We start from the raw sequence: 17500 nt of genomic DNA on the forward strand, positions 1-17500 counted from the left end.
TAACACGGTGCAGCGTTAGCTCCCATCCTGCAGTTACAACTGATGAACACACACATTTCTAAATCTCTGCTAACGTTACCCATATAGAGTAACAACATATAAAAGAGATTAAAATGCCAGAGACAGCAACCTAGCTAGCTAACAGTCTAATGTTAAATGCTAGGTTCGGTTAGCTAACGTTAGCTCGGGTGTATCTACCTAATTACTAGAGCAGTTAGTACCAGCGTTAAAGCGTTAAGCTAACACATTAACGGTGATAACATGTACGACAAACACTAAAGATACTTACATTTAAATGATTATTTCGTCGTCAGCGATGCCGCTCCAACTCCCGCTTAGGTCCGCCATTTAATTTTTTTAACGAGCCGGCATTGTGGGTAATATGGGAGCGCGAAGGATACACATCTGCATCCTTTGCTGTCTATGGGAAACTCTCCAAATGTAGGACTCAGTCCTTGGTGGAATTCGGAGGATCCTCGACATTGGAACAGTCCTTCGACGGACGTTGATGGCGTAGCATCCTCGAATTTCTGGCTTCGAAGGATCCTTCCTTGACGTTGAGAAACACCTCGTGATTGCTGTTAACCCTTCAGGCGCCGGGTATTATTTTTAAAAATACTAGATTTTGACACCTAAATTTCAGAAGGCTCTGGCTTGAAAGTGGTTTGAGATAGAGACAAAGTGTAAATGCGACAAATATTGAGAATGACCTAACGTTTATCTCGGGAGTAAATTTTTCCATCTAATTTGCATATTATGACGTCATATGGCGGCTGCCATATTGGATTATGTAATTTCCATGAAATACCTGATATTTTAGAATTGAGTTGAACTTATTTCATCAGATTTACCCCCCTCCATCCATTTGTTATGTTGTCCACATATCAAATCAACAGGGAAAAAGTAATTTGTAAGCCAACAGTCATAAACTAGAACTACTACTACACCACAAAACTCATGTAAACAGTAGGCGTTATTTAGTTGTTTTTTTTTTACCCACCACCACGCTATTGGAGGACACTTTTTCTTTTCTTTTTTTCTTCTCTTCTTCATTATTATCATTATTATTATACAGTACAGAGACAATATGAACAATATTGAGACCCTCCCCCCCAACCACATAGCCTAACAAATGGACAGGAAAACTGTATATGGTAAAACCAACAGTTCTACTGTGCCATATAGTAGCATATACATGTAAACAGAAAGCTGTTCATGTGCAGCCTGGACGTGGAGTGGTGTGTGTCTCCTCTCTGCTCTGACGGCAGGCTGTGACTGCTCCACGAGGCTACTGAGACACTGACCGCCTGTGAGGGCTTTTGGACGGGGGAGGGGCTCACGGCAGCATCCGCTCCTCGTATAACTTTTTCTCGGAGAAAACAGCAGTTGGATTCAGTACCGCGTCCTGTTCCTAATTATTTTGTGTAAGAGTGAAGAAACATTTACATTTACACCCCGCTCTGTAAGCCAGGGCAAGAACAGCGGTGCATACGTGATCCAATGCAGGCTGGACGCGGAGCGCTGTGTGTCTCCTCTCTGCTCGCTGCGCGAGGCTACTGAGAGACTGACCGCCTGTGAGGGCTTTTGGACGGGGGAGGGGCTCACGGCAGCACCCGCTCCTCGTTGAGCACATACAGTAACTGCAGAGTGATACGTGCTTTCACGAGTCTCCAAACACCACAAAAGTCTCCAGTAACACCAGAAAAAGTCCCTAGTCGCTTTTGAAAAAAAAAAATTCACGTTTGGATGGGATTTTCTCGAACATTTTGCATTGAAGCATGACGTATTTCTGAGCTAAGGTCTAAGTACGGGATGTCTGCCAACTAGTGGAGGGGAGTATGAATGACATATAACACTCTATTCAGAGAAAACAGCTGTTTGATTCAGTACCGCGTCGTGTCGCAATTTTGCGACTTTGGCGCTTAAAGGGTTAAAGATTAAACTACATGTTCATTCTGCAGAGTCAAAGCCATCGAAAGTCCGAGCAAAGAAGACGACACCAAATGGTTGACGTACTGGGTGGTGTACGGTGTCTTCAGCCTGGGAGAGTTCTTCTCCGACATTTTCCTCTACTGGTTCCCCTTCTACTACGCCTTTAAGGTGAGAAAACACTGACCAACCAATCAGTTCTCTCCGTATACATGAGCGGGGACAACTGATTGAACCGAATCCACTAGTTACTTCGTAGTTGATTCTACCGAAACCTATCGGTCATTTGGCTTTGGCTCGTGGGTGATCTGAGGCCCGCTGTTTGTTCGGTGTAGGGCAGAGCTGGTAATGGTCGTCTTCTTGACACAAGTTTTTAGCTGTGACTGTCCTTCCTTTGCCTTACCTGAAGTTGCTGCATTTTGGCTGCCGTCTGTAGATTCCTTCACGCACAACTTGTATTCTTCCAGATGTTTCATACCAGATGTTGTAACAGCGGTGATGTTGTGTATAGTTTAGGGTCCTCGCCACCACCAGACTAATCAGCATTGTTAATTGAACATGTAGCTGGACTTGAATGGCCTTCTTTTGACTGAAAGTACTGCCAAACTACACTTTTTCTGCTCACCAGTTCCATTTCCACTTTCTCACAGCCTACTGCATTGAACGCTCCACCTACGTAAACACCTTCCCGTAATCAGCGGCGCCGTCATTACGGCGACCAGCGTAGCGCGTATAGTGCAAGCGTAGGGTTCGGTGGGAAAAAACTCTAAGGTTCTGCAGAAACCAAACCCCGTCAAAAAGCCCAATATTTTTCTCTGTGTCCTATCATCTTTGTCTCTCTGTGTCCTGTAATCATTGTGTCTCTGTGTCCTGTAATTGTTGTGTCTCTGTGTCCTGTAATTGTTGTGTCTCTGTGTCCTGTAATTGTTGTCTCGCTGTGTCCTGTAATTGTTGTCTCTGTGTCCTGTAATCGTTGTGTCTCTGTGTCCTGTCATTTTTTTGTCTCTGTGTCCTATCATCTTTGTCTCTGTGTCCAGTAATCGTTGTGTCTCTGTGTTCTGTAATTGTTGTGTCTCTATGTCCTGTAATTTTTTTGTCTCTGTGTCCTTTCATCTTTGTCTCTGTGTCCTGCAATCGTGTCTCTGTGTCCTGTAATTGTTGTGTCTCTGTGTCCTGTAATTGTTGTCTCTCTGTGTCCTGTAATTGTTGTCTCTCTGTGTCCTGTAATTGTTGTCTCTCTGTGTCCTGTAATCGTTGTGTCTCTGTGTCCTGTAATTGTTGTGTCTCTGTGTCCTATAATCGTTGTGTCTCTGTGTCCTGTAATCGTTGTGTCTCTGTGTCCTGTAATTGTTGTGTCTCTGTGTCCTGTAATTGTTGTCTCTCTGTCTCCTGTAATTGTTGTCTCTCTGTCTCCTGTAATTGTTGTGTCTCCGTGTCCTGTAATTGTTGTGTCTCTGTGTCCTGTAATTGTTGTCTCTCTGTCTCCTGTAATTGTTGTGTCTCTGTGTCCTGTAATTGTTGTCTCTCTGTGTCCTGTAATTGTTGTCTCTCTGTGTCATGTAATTGTTGTGTCTCTGTGTCCTGTAATCGTTGTCTCTGTGTCCTGTCATCTATGTCTCTGTGTCCTGTAATCGTTGTCTCTGTGTCCTGTCATTTTTTTGTCTCTGTGTCCTATCATCTTTGTCTCTGTGTCCTGCAATCGTTGTGTCTCTGTGTCCTGTAATTGTTGTGTCTCTGTGTCCTGTAATTGTTGTCTCGCTGTGTCCTGTAATTGTTGTCTCTGTGTCCTGTAATCGTTGTGTCTCTGTGTCCTGTCATTTTTTTGTCTCTGTGTCCTATCATCTTTGTCTCTGTGTCCAGTAATCGTTGTGTCTCTGTGTTCTGTAATTGTTGTGTCTCTATGTCCTGTAATTTTTTTGTCTCTGTGTCCTTTCATCTTTGTCTCTGTGTCCTGCAATCGTGTCTCTGTGTCCTGTAATTGTTGTGTCTCTGTGTCCTGTAATTGTTGTCTCTCTGTGTCCTGTAATTGTTGTCTCTCTGTGTCCTGTAATTGTTGTCTCTCTGTGTCCTGTAATCGTTGTGTCTCTGTGTCCTGTAATTGTTGTGTCTCTGTGTCCTATAATCGTTGTGTCTCTGTGTCCTGTAATCGTTTTGTCTCTGTGTCCTGTAATTGTTGTGTCTCTGTGTCCTGTAATTGTTGTCTCTGTCTCCTGTAATTGTTGTCTCTCTGTCTCCTGTAATTGTTGTGTCTCCGTGTCCTGTAATTGTTGTGTCTCTGTGTCCTGTAATTGTTGTCTCTCTGTCTCCTGTAATTGTTGTGTCTCTGTGTCCTGTAATTGTTGTCTCTCTGTGTCCTGTAATTGTTGTGTCTCTGTGTCCTGTAATTGTTGTCTCTGTGTCCTGTCATCTATGTCTCTGTGTCCTGTAATCGTTGTCTCTGTGTCCTGTCATCTATGTCTCTGTGTCCCTGGCGGCTCCAGTGTCTCTTCCTGTTGTGGTGCATGGCTCCGGTGTCGTGGAACGGCTCCCAGTTCATCTACGACAAAGTGGTTCGGCCCATCTTCCTCCGCCACGAGGCCATGGTGGACAACATGGTGAGCAACCTCGGCGGCAGAGCCATGAACGCCGCTGAGAACCTCACCAGAGAAGGTATCAACACTCAGCCTATTTGGACTGATTGGAACAACAATCTTTTCATTTCGTCCAGTATTAAGCAAGAGAAACAAGCTGCAGTGTAACGTTAATGAAATATTCACCGTCAGTTTGCCCACCAGACTCCATGTAAATAATCAGAACTTTTAGCATCATAAAACACACTTCATTCAAAGTGGACAGAAACTAAATTAAACTATCAAAAGCCGTCTTGGTTCATCTTTCCACTGTTCAGACAATCACCACTCTGGTTTGGTTGAAATAAACCCTTAATTCACCCATTTACATGTGGAGATATGCTGGCTCTATACACGCTAAAAGTAGTGATTATTTACATGGAGTCTGGTGGAAATATGCTGCTCTATCCATGCTAAAAGTATTGATTATTTACATGGAGTCTGGTGGAAATATGCTGCTCTATCCACGCTAAAAGTCCTCATTATTTACATGGAGTCTGGTGGGATTGGTGATGGTGATTTTGGAAGGAACTTTTCCATAGAATATGATTCACAGTTTGTATTTTTGTGTTTTTTTTACATTTCTAATTTGCATAATTTTGTGTTTGACAACTTTTGGCGGCCACAGACATTGGTTTTGGGAGATTTCGACGTTTGTCTCTTTTTACAACATTTTAGAAGTTTATTTTCAAAGTTTTTGTCATTTGTTTTTAACCTTTTTGATGCTTTTTCTGTTTTTTTTGTTGCTTTTTTCAGAAAAAAATTTCATTGACATTTAGGATTTTTTTCCGACTTTTTTTTCCCATTTTGGAAGCCAAGTTTTTTTTAACATTTTGGGCGTTTTATCCAAAGTTTTCAGCAGTTTCCTAACTGAGAGAATTTAATAAAGGCCTGATAGAAAATGTTTGTTTTCAAACCTACGGGACAAAACCCGGGGTAACGAGCTGCCAGAACTTCTTCTGTTATTTTAGGGATTTATTTCCCAGAGTGTAGCCTTCATATTAGATTAAATCCTCCGTGTTTCCTTCTCTTCAGTCCTGTGCCATCTGGTGAAGAACAAAGCCCTCGTGACTCCGGGGCCGTCGGCCAATCAGCAGGAAGCTATAAGTTTACCGAGTTCCTCGGCGGCTCGAGTCGCTCCTTCAGAGCCGAGCGAAGAAGAAGAACGTCCGGTACGTAAACCACAGCTGCTAGTAGGGGCGTGATTTACAGGAAGGGAGGGACTGCACATGCTAACCCAGTTGTTCTGTTTCCTGTTCCAGCATTTCCTAGGTTGACCGATACGGTAAGTCATCTGGTTTGGTGTTAGTAGAAGAGATTTAGTGACTCTGGTAGATCAGTGATTGGTTTCAGGTCCAGATATACTTGCTTTTAACTACGCGTTTGTGTACGTAAGATGGCTGCTACGCGTATTCTGCGTTCCTTTGGAGCGTAGGTTGGGCACGTCTTCAGAAATTATAACGCTACACGTCTGCAAGATGCAATTGAGCACAGTACAGTAGGTCAGTATATCATAAATGTGGGGGCAGTCGATCATGAATGTGGGGGCAGTATATCATGAACGTGGGGGCAGTATATCATGAACGTGGGGTAGTATATCATGAACGTGGGGCAGTATATCATGAAAATGGTGGTAGTATATCATGAACGTGGGGCAGTATATCATGAACGTGGGGTAGTATATCATGAACGTGGGGTAGTATATCATGAACGTGGTGGTAGTATATCATGAACGTGGGGGCAGTATATCATGAATGCGGGGGCAGTATATCATGAACGTGGGGTAGTATATCATGAACGTGGGGCAGTATATCATGAACGTGGGGGCAGTATATCATGAATGCGGGGGCAGTATATCATGAACGTGGGGGCAGTATATCATGAACGTGGGGGCAGTATATTATGAACGTGGGGCAGTATATTATGAACGTGGGGCCCGTATATCATGAACGTGGGGGCAGTATATCATGAACGTGGGGGCAGTATACTATGAATGTGGGGGCAGTATATCATGAACGTGGGGCAGTATATCATGAACGTGGGGCCCGTATATCATGAACGTGGGGGCAGTATATCATGAACGTGGGGGCAGTATATCATGAACGTGGGGGCAGTATACTATGAATGTGGGGGCAGTATATCATGAACGTAGGGCAGTATATCATGAACGTGGGGCCCGTATATCATGAACGTGGGGGCAGTATATCATGAACGCAGGGGCAGTATATTATGAACGTGGGGGCAGTATATTATGAACGTGGGGGCAGTATATCATGAACGTGAGGCAGTATATCATGAACGTGGGGGTAGTATATCATGAACGTAGGGGCATGAACGTGGGGGCAGTATATCATGAATGTGGGGGCAGTATATCATGAATGTGGGGCAGTATATCATGAATGAGGGGGCAGTATATCATGAATGTGGGGGCAGTATATCATGAACGTGAGGCAGTATATCATGAACGTGGTGGTAGTATATCATGAACGTGGGGCAGTATATCATGAACGTGAGGCAGTATATCATGAACGTGGGGCAGTATATCATGAACGTGAGGCAGTATATCATGAACGTGGTGGTAGTATATCATGAACGTGGGGCAGTATATCATGAACGTGGGGGCAGTATATCATGAATGCGGGGGCAGTATATCATGAACGTGGGGTAGTATATCATGAACGTGGGAGTAGTATATGAACGTGGGGGCAGTATATCATGAACGTGAGGCAGTATATCATGAACGTGGGGGCAGTATATCATGAACGTGGGGGCAGTATATCATGAACGTGGGGGCAGTATATCATGAACGTAGGGGCATGAACGTGGGGGCAGTATATCATGAACGTGGGGGGCAGTATATCATGAACGTGGGGCAGTATATCATGAACGTGAGGCAGTATATCATGAACGTGGTGGTAGTATATCATGAACGTAGGAGCATGATCGTGGGGGCAGTATATCATGAACGTGGGGGCAGTATATCATGAACGTGGGGCAGTATATCATGAACGTGGGGGCAGTATATCATGAACGTGGGGGTAGTATATCATGAACGTGGGGCAGTATATCATGAACGTGGGGGCAGTATATCATGAACGTGGGGCAGTATATCATGAACGTGGGGGCAGTATATCATGAACGTGGGGGCAGTATATCATGAACGTGGGGGCAGTATATCATGAACGTGGGGCAGTATATCATGAACGTGGGGGCAGTATATCATGAACGTGGGGGCAGTATATCATGAACGTGGGGGCAGTATATCATGAACGTGGGGCAGTATATCATGAACGTGGGGGCAGTATATCATGAACGTGGGGCAGTATATCATGAACGTGGGGGCAGTATATTATGAACGTGGGGGCAGTATATTATGAACGTGGGGGCAGTATATCATGAACGTGAGGCAGTATATCATGAACGTGGGGGCAGTATATTATGAACGTGGAGGCATGAACGTGAGGCAGTATATCATGAATGAGGTGGCAGTATATCATGAATGTGGGGCAGTATATCATGAATGAGGGGGCAGTATATCATGAATGTGGGGGCAGTATATCATGAACGTGAGGCAGTATATCATGAACGTGGTGGTAGTATATCATGAACGTCGGGCAGTATATCATGAACGTGGGGTAGTATATCATGAACGTGGGGTAGTATATCATGAACGTGGGAGTAGTATATGAACGTGGGGGCAGTATATCATGAACGTGGGGCAGTATATCATGAACGTGAGGCAGTATATCATGAACGTGGGGGCAGTATATTATGAACGTGGGGGCAGTATATCATGAATGTGGGGGCAGTATATCATAAATGCGGGGGCAGTATATCATGAATGAGGGGGCAGTATATCATGAATGTGGGGGCAGTATATCATGAATGTGAGGCAGTATATCATGAACGTGGGGGCAGTATATCATGAACGTGGAGGCAGTATATCATGAACGTGGGGCAGTATATCATGAACGTGAGGCAGTATATCATGAACGTGGTGGTAGTATATCATGAACGTGGGGCAGTATATCATGAACGTGGGGGCAGTATATCATGAATGAGGGGGCAGTATATCATGAATGTGGGGGCAGTATATCATGAACGTGAGGCAGTGTATCATGAATGCGGGGGCAGTATATCATGAACGTGGGGTAGTATATCATGAACGTGGGAGTAGTATATGAACGTGGGGGCAGTATATCATGAACGTGGGGGCAGTATATCATGAACGTGGGGGCAGTATATCATGAATGTGGGGGCAGTATATCATAAATGCGGGGGCAGTATATCATGAATGAGGGGGCAGTATATCATGAATGTGGGGGCAGTATATCATGAATGTGGGGGCAGTATATCATGAACGTGGGGGCAGTATATCATGAATGTGGGGCAGTATATCATGAATGAGGGGGCAGTATATCATGAACGTGAGGCAGTATATCATGAACGTGGTGGTAGTATATCATGAACGTGGGGCAGTATATCATGAACGTGAGGCAGTATATCATGAACGTGGTGGTAGTATATCATGAACGTGGGGCAGTATATCATGAACGTGAGGCAGTATATCATGAACGTGGTGGTAGTATATCATGAACGTGGGGCAGTATATCATGAACGTGGGGGCAGTATATCATGAATGCGGGGGCAGTATATCATGAACGTGGGGTAGTATATCATGAACGTGGGGTAGTATATCATGAACGTGGGAGTAGTATATGAACGTGGGGGCAGTATATCATGAACGTGGGGCAGTATATCATGAACGTGGGGGCAGTATATCATGAACCTGGGGGCAGTATATCATGAACGTAGGGGCATGATCGTGGGGGCAGTATATCATGAACGTGGGGGCAGTATATCATGAATGAGGGGGCAGTATATCATGAATGTGGGGGCAGTATATCATGAACGTGAGGCAGTATATCATGAACGTGGTGGTAGTATATCATGAACGTGAGGCAGTATATCATGAACGTGGTGGTAGTATATCATGAACGTGGGGCAGTATATCATGAATGCGGGGGCAGTATATCATGAACGTGGGGTAGTATATCATGAACGTGGGGTAGTATATCATGAACGTGGGAGTAGTATATGAACGTGGGGGCAGTATATCATGAACGTGGGGCAGTATATCATGAACGTGGGGGCAGTATATCATGAACGTGAGGCAGTATATCATGAACGTGGGGGCAGTATATCATGAACGTGAGGCAGTATATCATGAACGTGGGGGCAGTATATTATGAACGTGGGGGCAGTATATTATGAACGTGGGGGCAGTATATCATGAACGTGAGGCAGTATATCATGAACGTGGGGGCAGTATATCATGAACGTGGAGGCATGAACGTGAGGCAGTATATCATGAATGAGGTGGCAGTATATTATGAATGTGGGGCAGTATATCATGAATGAGGGGGCAGTATATCATGAATGTGGGGCCCGTATATCATGAACGTGGGGGCAGTATATCATGAACGCAGGGGCAGTATATTATGAACGTGGGGGCAGTATATTATGAACGTGGGGGCAGTATATCATGAACGTGAGGCAGTATATCATGAACGTGGGGGTAGTATATCATGAACGTAGGGGCATGAACGTGGGGGCAGTATATCATGAATGTGGGGGCAGTATATCATGAATGTGGGGCAGTATATCATGAATGAGGGGGCAGTATATCATGAATGTGGGGGCAGTATATCATGAACGTGAGGCAGTATATCATGAACGTGGTGGTAGTATATCATGAACGTGGGGCAGTATATCATGAACGTGAGGCAGTATATCATGAACGTGGGGCAGTATATCATGAACGTGAGGCAGTATATCATGAACGTGGTGGTAGTATATCATGAACGTGGGGCAGTATATCATGAACGTGGGGGCAGTATATCATGAATGCGGGGGCAGTATATCATGAACGTGGGGTAGTATATCATGAACGTGGGAGTAGTATATGAACGTGGGGGCAGTATATCATGAACGTGAGGCAGTATATCATGAACGTGGGGGCAGTATATCATGAACGTGGGGGCAGTATATCATGAACGTGGGGGCAGTATATCATGAACGTAGGGGCATGAACGTGGGGGCAGTATATCATGAACGTGGGGGCAGTATATCATGAACGTGGGGCAGTATATCATGAACGTGAGGCAGTATATCATGAACGTGGTGGTAGTATATCATGAACGTAGGAGCATGATCGTGGGGGCAGTATATCATGAACGTGGGGGCAGTATATCATGAACGTGGGGCAGTATATCATGAACGTGGGGGCAGTATATCATGAACGTGGGGGTAGTATATCATGAACGTGGGGCAGTATATCATGAACGTGGGGGCAGTATATCATGAACGTGGGGCAGTATATCATGAACGTGGGGGCAGTATATCATGAACGTGGGGGCAGTATATCATGAACGTGGGGGCAGTATATCATGAACGTGGGGCAGTATATCATGAACGGGGGGGCAGTATATCATGAACGTGGGGGCAGTATATCATGAACGTGGGGGCAGTATATCATGAACGTGGGGCAGTATATCATGAACGTGGGGGCAGTATATCATGAACGTGGGGCAGTATATCATGAACGTGGGGGCAGTATATTATGAACGTGGGGGCAGTATATTATGAACGTGGGGGCAGTATATCATGAACGTGAGGCAGTATATCATGAACGTGGGGGCAGTATATTATGAACGTGGAGGCATGAACGTGAGGCAGTATATCATGAATGAGGTGGCAGTATATCATGAATGTGGGGCAGTATATCATGAATGAGGGGGCAGTATATCATGAATGTGGGGGCAGTATATCATGAACGTGAGGCAGTATATCATGAACGTGGTGGTAGTATATCATGAACGTCGGGCAGTATATCATGAACGTGGGGTAGTATATCATGAACGTGGGGTAGTATATCATGAACGTGGGAGTAGTATATGAACGTGGGGGCAGTATATCATGAACGTGGGGCAGTATATCATGAACGTGGGGGCAGTATATCATGAACGTGAGGCAGTATATCATGAACGTGGGGGCAGTATATCATGAACGTGAGGCAGTATATCATGAACGTGGGGGCAGTATATTATGAACGTGGGGGCAGTATATCATGAATGTGGGGGCAGTATATCATAAATGCGGGGGCAGTATATCATGAATGAGGGGGCAGTATATCATGAATGTGGGGGCAGTATATCATGAATGTGAGGCAGTATATCATGAACGTGGGGGCAGTATATCATGAACGTGGAGGCAGTATATCATGAACGTGGGGCAGTATATCATGAACGTGAGGCAGTATATCATGAACGTGGTGGTAGTATATCATGAACGTGGGGCAGTATATCATGAACGTGGGGGCAGTATATCATGAATGAGGGGGCAGTATATCATGAACGTGAGGCAGTGTATCATGAATGCGGGGGCAGTATATCATGAACGTGGGGTAGTATATCATGAACGTGGGAGTAGTATATGAACGTGGGGGCAGTATATCATGAACGTGGGGGCAGTATATCATGAACGTGGGGGCAGTATATCATGAATGTGGGGGCAGTATATCATAAATGCGGGGGCAGTATATCATGAATGAGGGGGCAGTATATCATGAATGTGGGGGGAGTATATCATGAATGTGGGGGCAGTATATCATGAACGTGGGGGCAGTATATCATGAATGTGGGGCAGTATATCATGAATGAGGGGGCAGTATATCATGAACGTGAGGCAGTATATCATGAACGTGGTGGTAGTATATCATGAACGTGGGGCAGTATATCATGAACGTGAGGCAGTATATCATGAACGTGGTGGTAGTATATCATGAACGTGGGGCAGTATATCATGAACGTGAGGCAGTATATCATGAACGTGGTGGTAGTATATCATGAACGTGGGGCAGTATATCATGAACGTGGGGGCAGTATATCATGAATGCGGGGGCAGTATATCATGAACGTGGGGTAGTATATCATGAACGTGGGGTAGTATATCATGAACGTGGGAGTAGTATATGAACGTGGGGGCAGTATATCATGAACGTGGGGCAGTATATCATGAACGTGGGGGCAGTATATCATGAACGTGGGGGCAGTATATCATGAACGTAGGGGCATGATCGTGGGGGCAGTATATCATGAACGTGGGGGCAGTATATCATGAATGAGGGGGCAGTATATCATGAATGTGGGGGCAGTATATCATGAACGTGAGGCAGTATATCATGAACGTGGTGGTAGTATATCATGAACGTGAGGCAGTATATCATGAACGTGGTGGTAGTATATCATGAACGTGGGGCAGTATATCATGAATGCGGGGGCAGTATATCATGAACGTGGGGTAGTATATCATGAACGTGGGGTAGTATATCATGAACGTGGGAGTAGTATATGAACGTGGGGGCAGTATATCATGAACGTGGGGCAGTATATCATGAACGTGGGGGCAGTATATCATGAACGTGAGGCAGTATATCATGAACGTGGGGGCAGTATATCATGAACGTGAGGCAGTATATCATGAACGTGGGGGCAGTATATTATGAACGTGGGGGCAGTATATTATGAACGTGGGGGCAGTATATCATGAACGTGAGGCAGTATATCATGAACGTGGGGGCAGTATATCATGAACGTGGAGGCATGAACGTGAGGCAGTATATCATGAATGAGGTGGCAGTATATCATGAATGTGGGGCAGTATATCATGAATGAGGGGGCAGTATATCATGAATGTGGGGGCAGTATATCATGAACGTGAGGCAGTATATCATGAACGTGGTGGTAGTATATCATGAACGTGGGGCAGTATATCATGAACGTGAGGCAGTATATCATGAACGTGGTGGTAGTATATCATGAACGTGGGGCAGTATATCATGAACGTGGGGGCAGTATATCATGAATGCGGGGGCAGTATATCATGAACGTGGGGTAGTATATCATGAACGTGGGGTAGTATATCATGAACGTGGGAGTAGTATATGAACGTGGGGGCAGTATATCATGAACGTGGGGCAGTATATCATGAACGTGGGGGCAGTATATCATGAACGTGGGGGCAGTATATCATGAATGTGGGGGCAGTATATCATGAATGTGGGGGCAGTATATCATGAATGTGGGGGCAGTATATTATGAACGTGGGGTAGTATATCATGAACGTGGGGTAGTATATCATGAACGTGGGAGTAGTATATGAACGTGGGGGCAGTATATCATGAACGTGGGGCAGTATATCATGAACGTGGGGGCAGTATATCATGAACGTGGGGGCAGTATATCATGAATGTGGGGGCAGTATATCATGAATGTGGGGGCAGTATATTATGAACGTGGGGGCAGTATATCATGAATGTGGGGCAGTATATCATGAACGTGGGGGCAGTATATCATGAACGTGGGGGCAGTATATTATGAACGTGGGGGCAGTATATCATGAATGTGGGGGCAGTATATCATGAACGTGGGGGCAGTATATCATGAATGCGGGGGCAGTATATCATGAACGTTGGGACAGTATATCATGAACGTGGGGGCAGTATATCATGAACGTGAGGCAGTATATCATGAACGTGGGGACAGTATATCATGAACGTGGGGGCAGTATATCATGAACGTGGGGACAGTATATCATGAACGTGGGGTAGTATACTGCCTCCACGTTCATGATATACTGCCCCCACGTTCATGATATACTGCCCCACGTTCATAATATACTGCCCCCACGTTCAGTATATCATGAACGTGGGGCAGTATATCATGAATGTGGGGCAGTATATCATGTATACCAACAAGTATATTGCCGCCTTTAGAGGTGGAGCAGCTTTCACCTTCAGTGATTCTGAGCTGCCTCTTAGTTATTTGATGCTATAAAAAGCAAACAGTCCTGATTGGCTGCAGCTTCTTCTCTGTTTTCAGTCCTTCAGATAGCAGTGGAGGAAGAGGAGGAGCCTCCGGGAGGAAGAGGAGGAGCCTCCAGGAGGAAGAGGAGTAGAAGACTAGCCTCTTCACCGTCACAGCGAGAAGAATCCCTCCTGCTGTCAAAGAGACTAATGTCCCTTATCACATCAGATACCTTATATTTATTTATACACCAGTCTCAGACAGACTCTGATGTTACAAACATGTTTCCTTATTGTTTTCATGTTATTTATTCATAGACTATTTATTAATGAGTTCTGTGCTCAGTGGGATGTTTTGGTTTTAGATGTGAAGCACCAGTTCATGACTACAGATTCTCCAACAGGAAACAGTTTTACACCTACAGCCAGGGTGCAAAATTAACTTTTTTGTCCACAAGCCAAATGGCTAGTGAACGTTCAAAATTTACCAGCCACTCAATAGTTTAACATTACTTTTTTGTCTGATGAGTGAAGGATATTTACCAGCCATTTGCATATTTTACCAGCATTTGGGTGGTGGCTGGTGGTAATTTTGAGCCCTGCCTACAGCGCCTATACAGCTCAACAGTGTGGTTCTGGAAGTAAAAACCCCCGTTCGTTGTCTCCATTACTGTACGTCCACACCGCCGCCGACTTGAGCTGCAAAGAAGCTCTGGCCGCCCGGTCAAGGACGCTGGTCAGAAAGTCCGGGGAAGCTGTTTGAGGCTTTGGCCGCTCTGACGTAGCAGCATTCTATGTTCATCATGGAAAAAGATCAAGCAGCCACTGCACGGCCAATACACTGACACTAAAAACCTTTTATAAATGACATATATAATGACAGAATGTGTATTGGTTGTTGGTCGCAGCGGTGTCTGTTAGCAGTTAGCTCGCTCGTTAGCCGCTGAACCGCAGCAGCGTGCAGGCAGAGCGAGCAGCCGCCAGCTGTTGATCCGTGCAGGACTTCACCGTGAGCGGACTGTTTAGAGACCATGTGACCGGCAGGTAACGTTAACTGGTCCCTATATGCAAATATCATAAATGATAGGGAACCCAGCAACGGCCATGATGAGCTTCTCCTCCTTTTTCTCTGAACTAATGTTTTGGTAGGAACCAAAGTTTACATCGTATGTTTCTCTGGGATCAGCCAGCGTGAAGGACGTCTATATTCTGATTGGTTGCCGCTGAACCGCGTCATAGCTCATTACCATAAAGTTGACCTACTTTCAACTTTCTGATTGACGCTCTGGTCGCTCAAAACGCCCGAAACACGACGCCGACAGATTTTCCGCTCCTTGCAGCTGAGAGAAGCAGCTTCCATTGAAAATGAATGACTTCCTGTATCTTTAGAAGATCAAGTCGACGGAGGTGTGGACGTAGAGTTAGGATTTAGATTAGCAGCCATAGGGCCCTATTTTAACGATCTAAGTGCACGGCGTGAAGGCATGTCCAAATCCACTCTTGCTAGTTTGACAGCGCAAAAAAAGGGTCTGTGCGCCGGGCGCATGGTTCAAAAGGGTTGTACTTAGTGTCCTAATAGGTGTGTTTTGGGCGTAAAATGCAATAAACCAATCAGAGCGGTTAATTTGTGTGTGTTTTTAGGTTTTATATGAACATCTGTTGAAACTGCAGCTGCAGCACTCGGCCTTCAGGTGGAGGGCAGCGCTTTTATTCATGTGATATACAAACATGTTTTTTTTTTGTTTATAAACATAAATGAGATTCTGACCTTACATGATGAGAAATAAACCAAAGGCTTGACTTCTCTGCTGCAGATTAACAGTCTGACTTCTCTGCAAAAAGCACAAATATAACGTTTCTCGTGGTTTAACACTGAGAAAAACACTGAAGAAAGTAACAAATCCTCCAAAGATTTTCTCAAAGTGCATAATGCAGCAGCGAGTAGGCTGCATGTTACCCCGCCTGTGTGTGTGTGTGTGTGTGCATACCTGTGTGTGTGTGCGTGCCTGTGTGTGTGTGTGCGTGCCTGTGTGTGTGTGTGCGTGTGTGTGTGTGTGTGTGTGTGTGTGCGTGTGCCTGTGCCTGTGTGTGTGTTCTTGTTTAACTACATTCGTGGGGTCCAAAAACCAGGAGTCCAGTATACTTGTGGGGTCCCGACAGCTTTGTGGGGCCAAAATGCTGGACCCCACAAGTTTAAAGGTGTGTTTGAGGGTTAAGACTTGGTTTTAGGATTAGGGTTAGAATTAGGTTATGGTTAGGGTGAGGGTAAGGGTTAAGGTTAGGCATTTAGTGGTGATGGTTAAGGTTAGGGTAAGGGGCTAGGGAATGCATTATGTCAATGACAGGTCCCCACAAAGATTGTGCCATAAACCTGTGTGTGTGTGTGTGTGTGTGTGTGTGTGTGTGTGTGTGTGTGTGCGTGCCTGTGTGTGTGTGTGTGTGTATGTGTGTGTGTGTGTGTGTGTGTGTGTGTGTATGTGTGTGTGTGTGTGTATATGTGTGTGTGTGTGCGTGTATATTTGTACAGTGTGTCAGTTTCTTTCATGTATTTGTAACTTTTGTAAATATTGAAGTAGCCATAATACATAACAATAATACATACTATTTAACATATATGATCAATACATACCCATGTATTCAACATAAAAACATGCATTTGTGTTATATAAAGCCTTTATTTAGAGTTCTTGTTACAGATCTGTTAAAGAATATAGAAAGCTGTTGGACAAATGACTATTTTTGCTATATTTTCATATAAATACATTTTCAAATACATGTGGTATATGTACATACCGTAGATTGTTTATATTAATATTAACAGTCTATGGTTCATACTGAGTGGAGAAACTGCACTGAACCAGGAGGGGGCGACAGAGAAGCTGCTGCGCTGTCCACGTACTGACGTGGCATGGAACGCGATGACGTGCCGTGGCAGTACGTCTATTCAGACCAGCAGCTTTGGCTTGGTTCGTGTTTACCAAAGAATTGGTGTATTTCCAGCTGCGTTTTGGTGATTTTCTGTATTTAAGTCCGGAGTAACTTACAAGTGACAGTCTAGAGAAGTGTTGAGACTCACCTGCTGTCTCTCAACAAGACG

General features: G+C 44.9%; 2 protein-coding genes across 8 annotated transcripts in view; both read left to right on the forward strand.

Annotated features, from left to right (window-relative positions):
- The window catches only part of reep6 (receptor accessory protein 6), a 24882-nt gene extending 10082 nt beyond the window's left edge, over positions 1–14800 (forward strand). For 2 of the 4 annotated variants that reach the window (XM_036007077.1, XM_036007080.1), the window contains exons 3-6: positions 1962–2100; positions 4410–4578; positions 5574–5710; positions 5801–5938. In XM_036007077.1, coding sequence (XP_035862970.1) covers positions 1962–2100; positions 4410–4578; positions 5574–5710; positions 5801–5815 — 460 coding nt within the window. In that variant the 3' untranslated portion in view covers positions 5816–5938. Of the gene's footprint in view, positions 1–1961; positions 2101–4409; positions 4579–5573; positions 5711–5800; positions 5939–14479 lie in introns of those variants that run through there. The other 2 variants (XM_036007078.1, XM_036007079.1) reach the window with 2 other exon arrangements.
- A 2390-nt stretch (positions 14801–17190) lies between these two features.
- c11h19orf25 (chromosome 11 C19orf25 homolog) overlaps positions 17191–17500 on the forward strand; it is a 4408-nt gene continuing 4098 nt past the window's right edge. For 2 of the 4 annotated variants that reach the window (XM_031322900.2, XM_031322899.2), the window contains exon 1: positions 17191–17500. This exon is cut by the window's right edge and continues 11 nt beyond it. The gene's annotated coding sequence lies outside the window, so the exon portion shown is untranslated. The other 2 variants (XM_036007081.1, XM_031322898.2) reach the window with 2 other exon arrangements.

The sequence above is a fragment of the Sander lucioperca genome, chromosome 11 (genome assembly GCF_008315115.2).
Source record: "Sander lucioperca isolate FBNREF2018 chromosome 11, SLUC_FBN_1.2, whole genome shotgun sequence".
Classification (NCBI taxonomy): Eukaryota; Metazoa; Chordata; class Actinopteri; order Perciformes; family Percidae; genus Sander; species Sander lucioperca.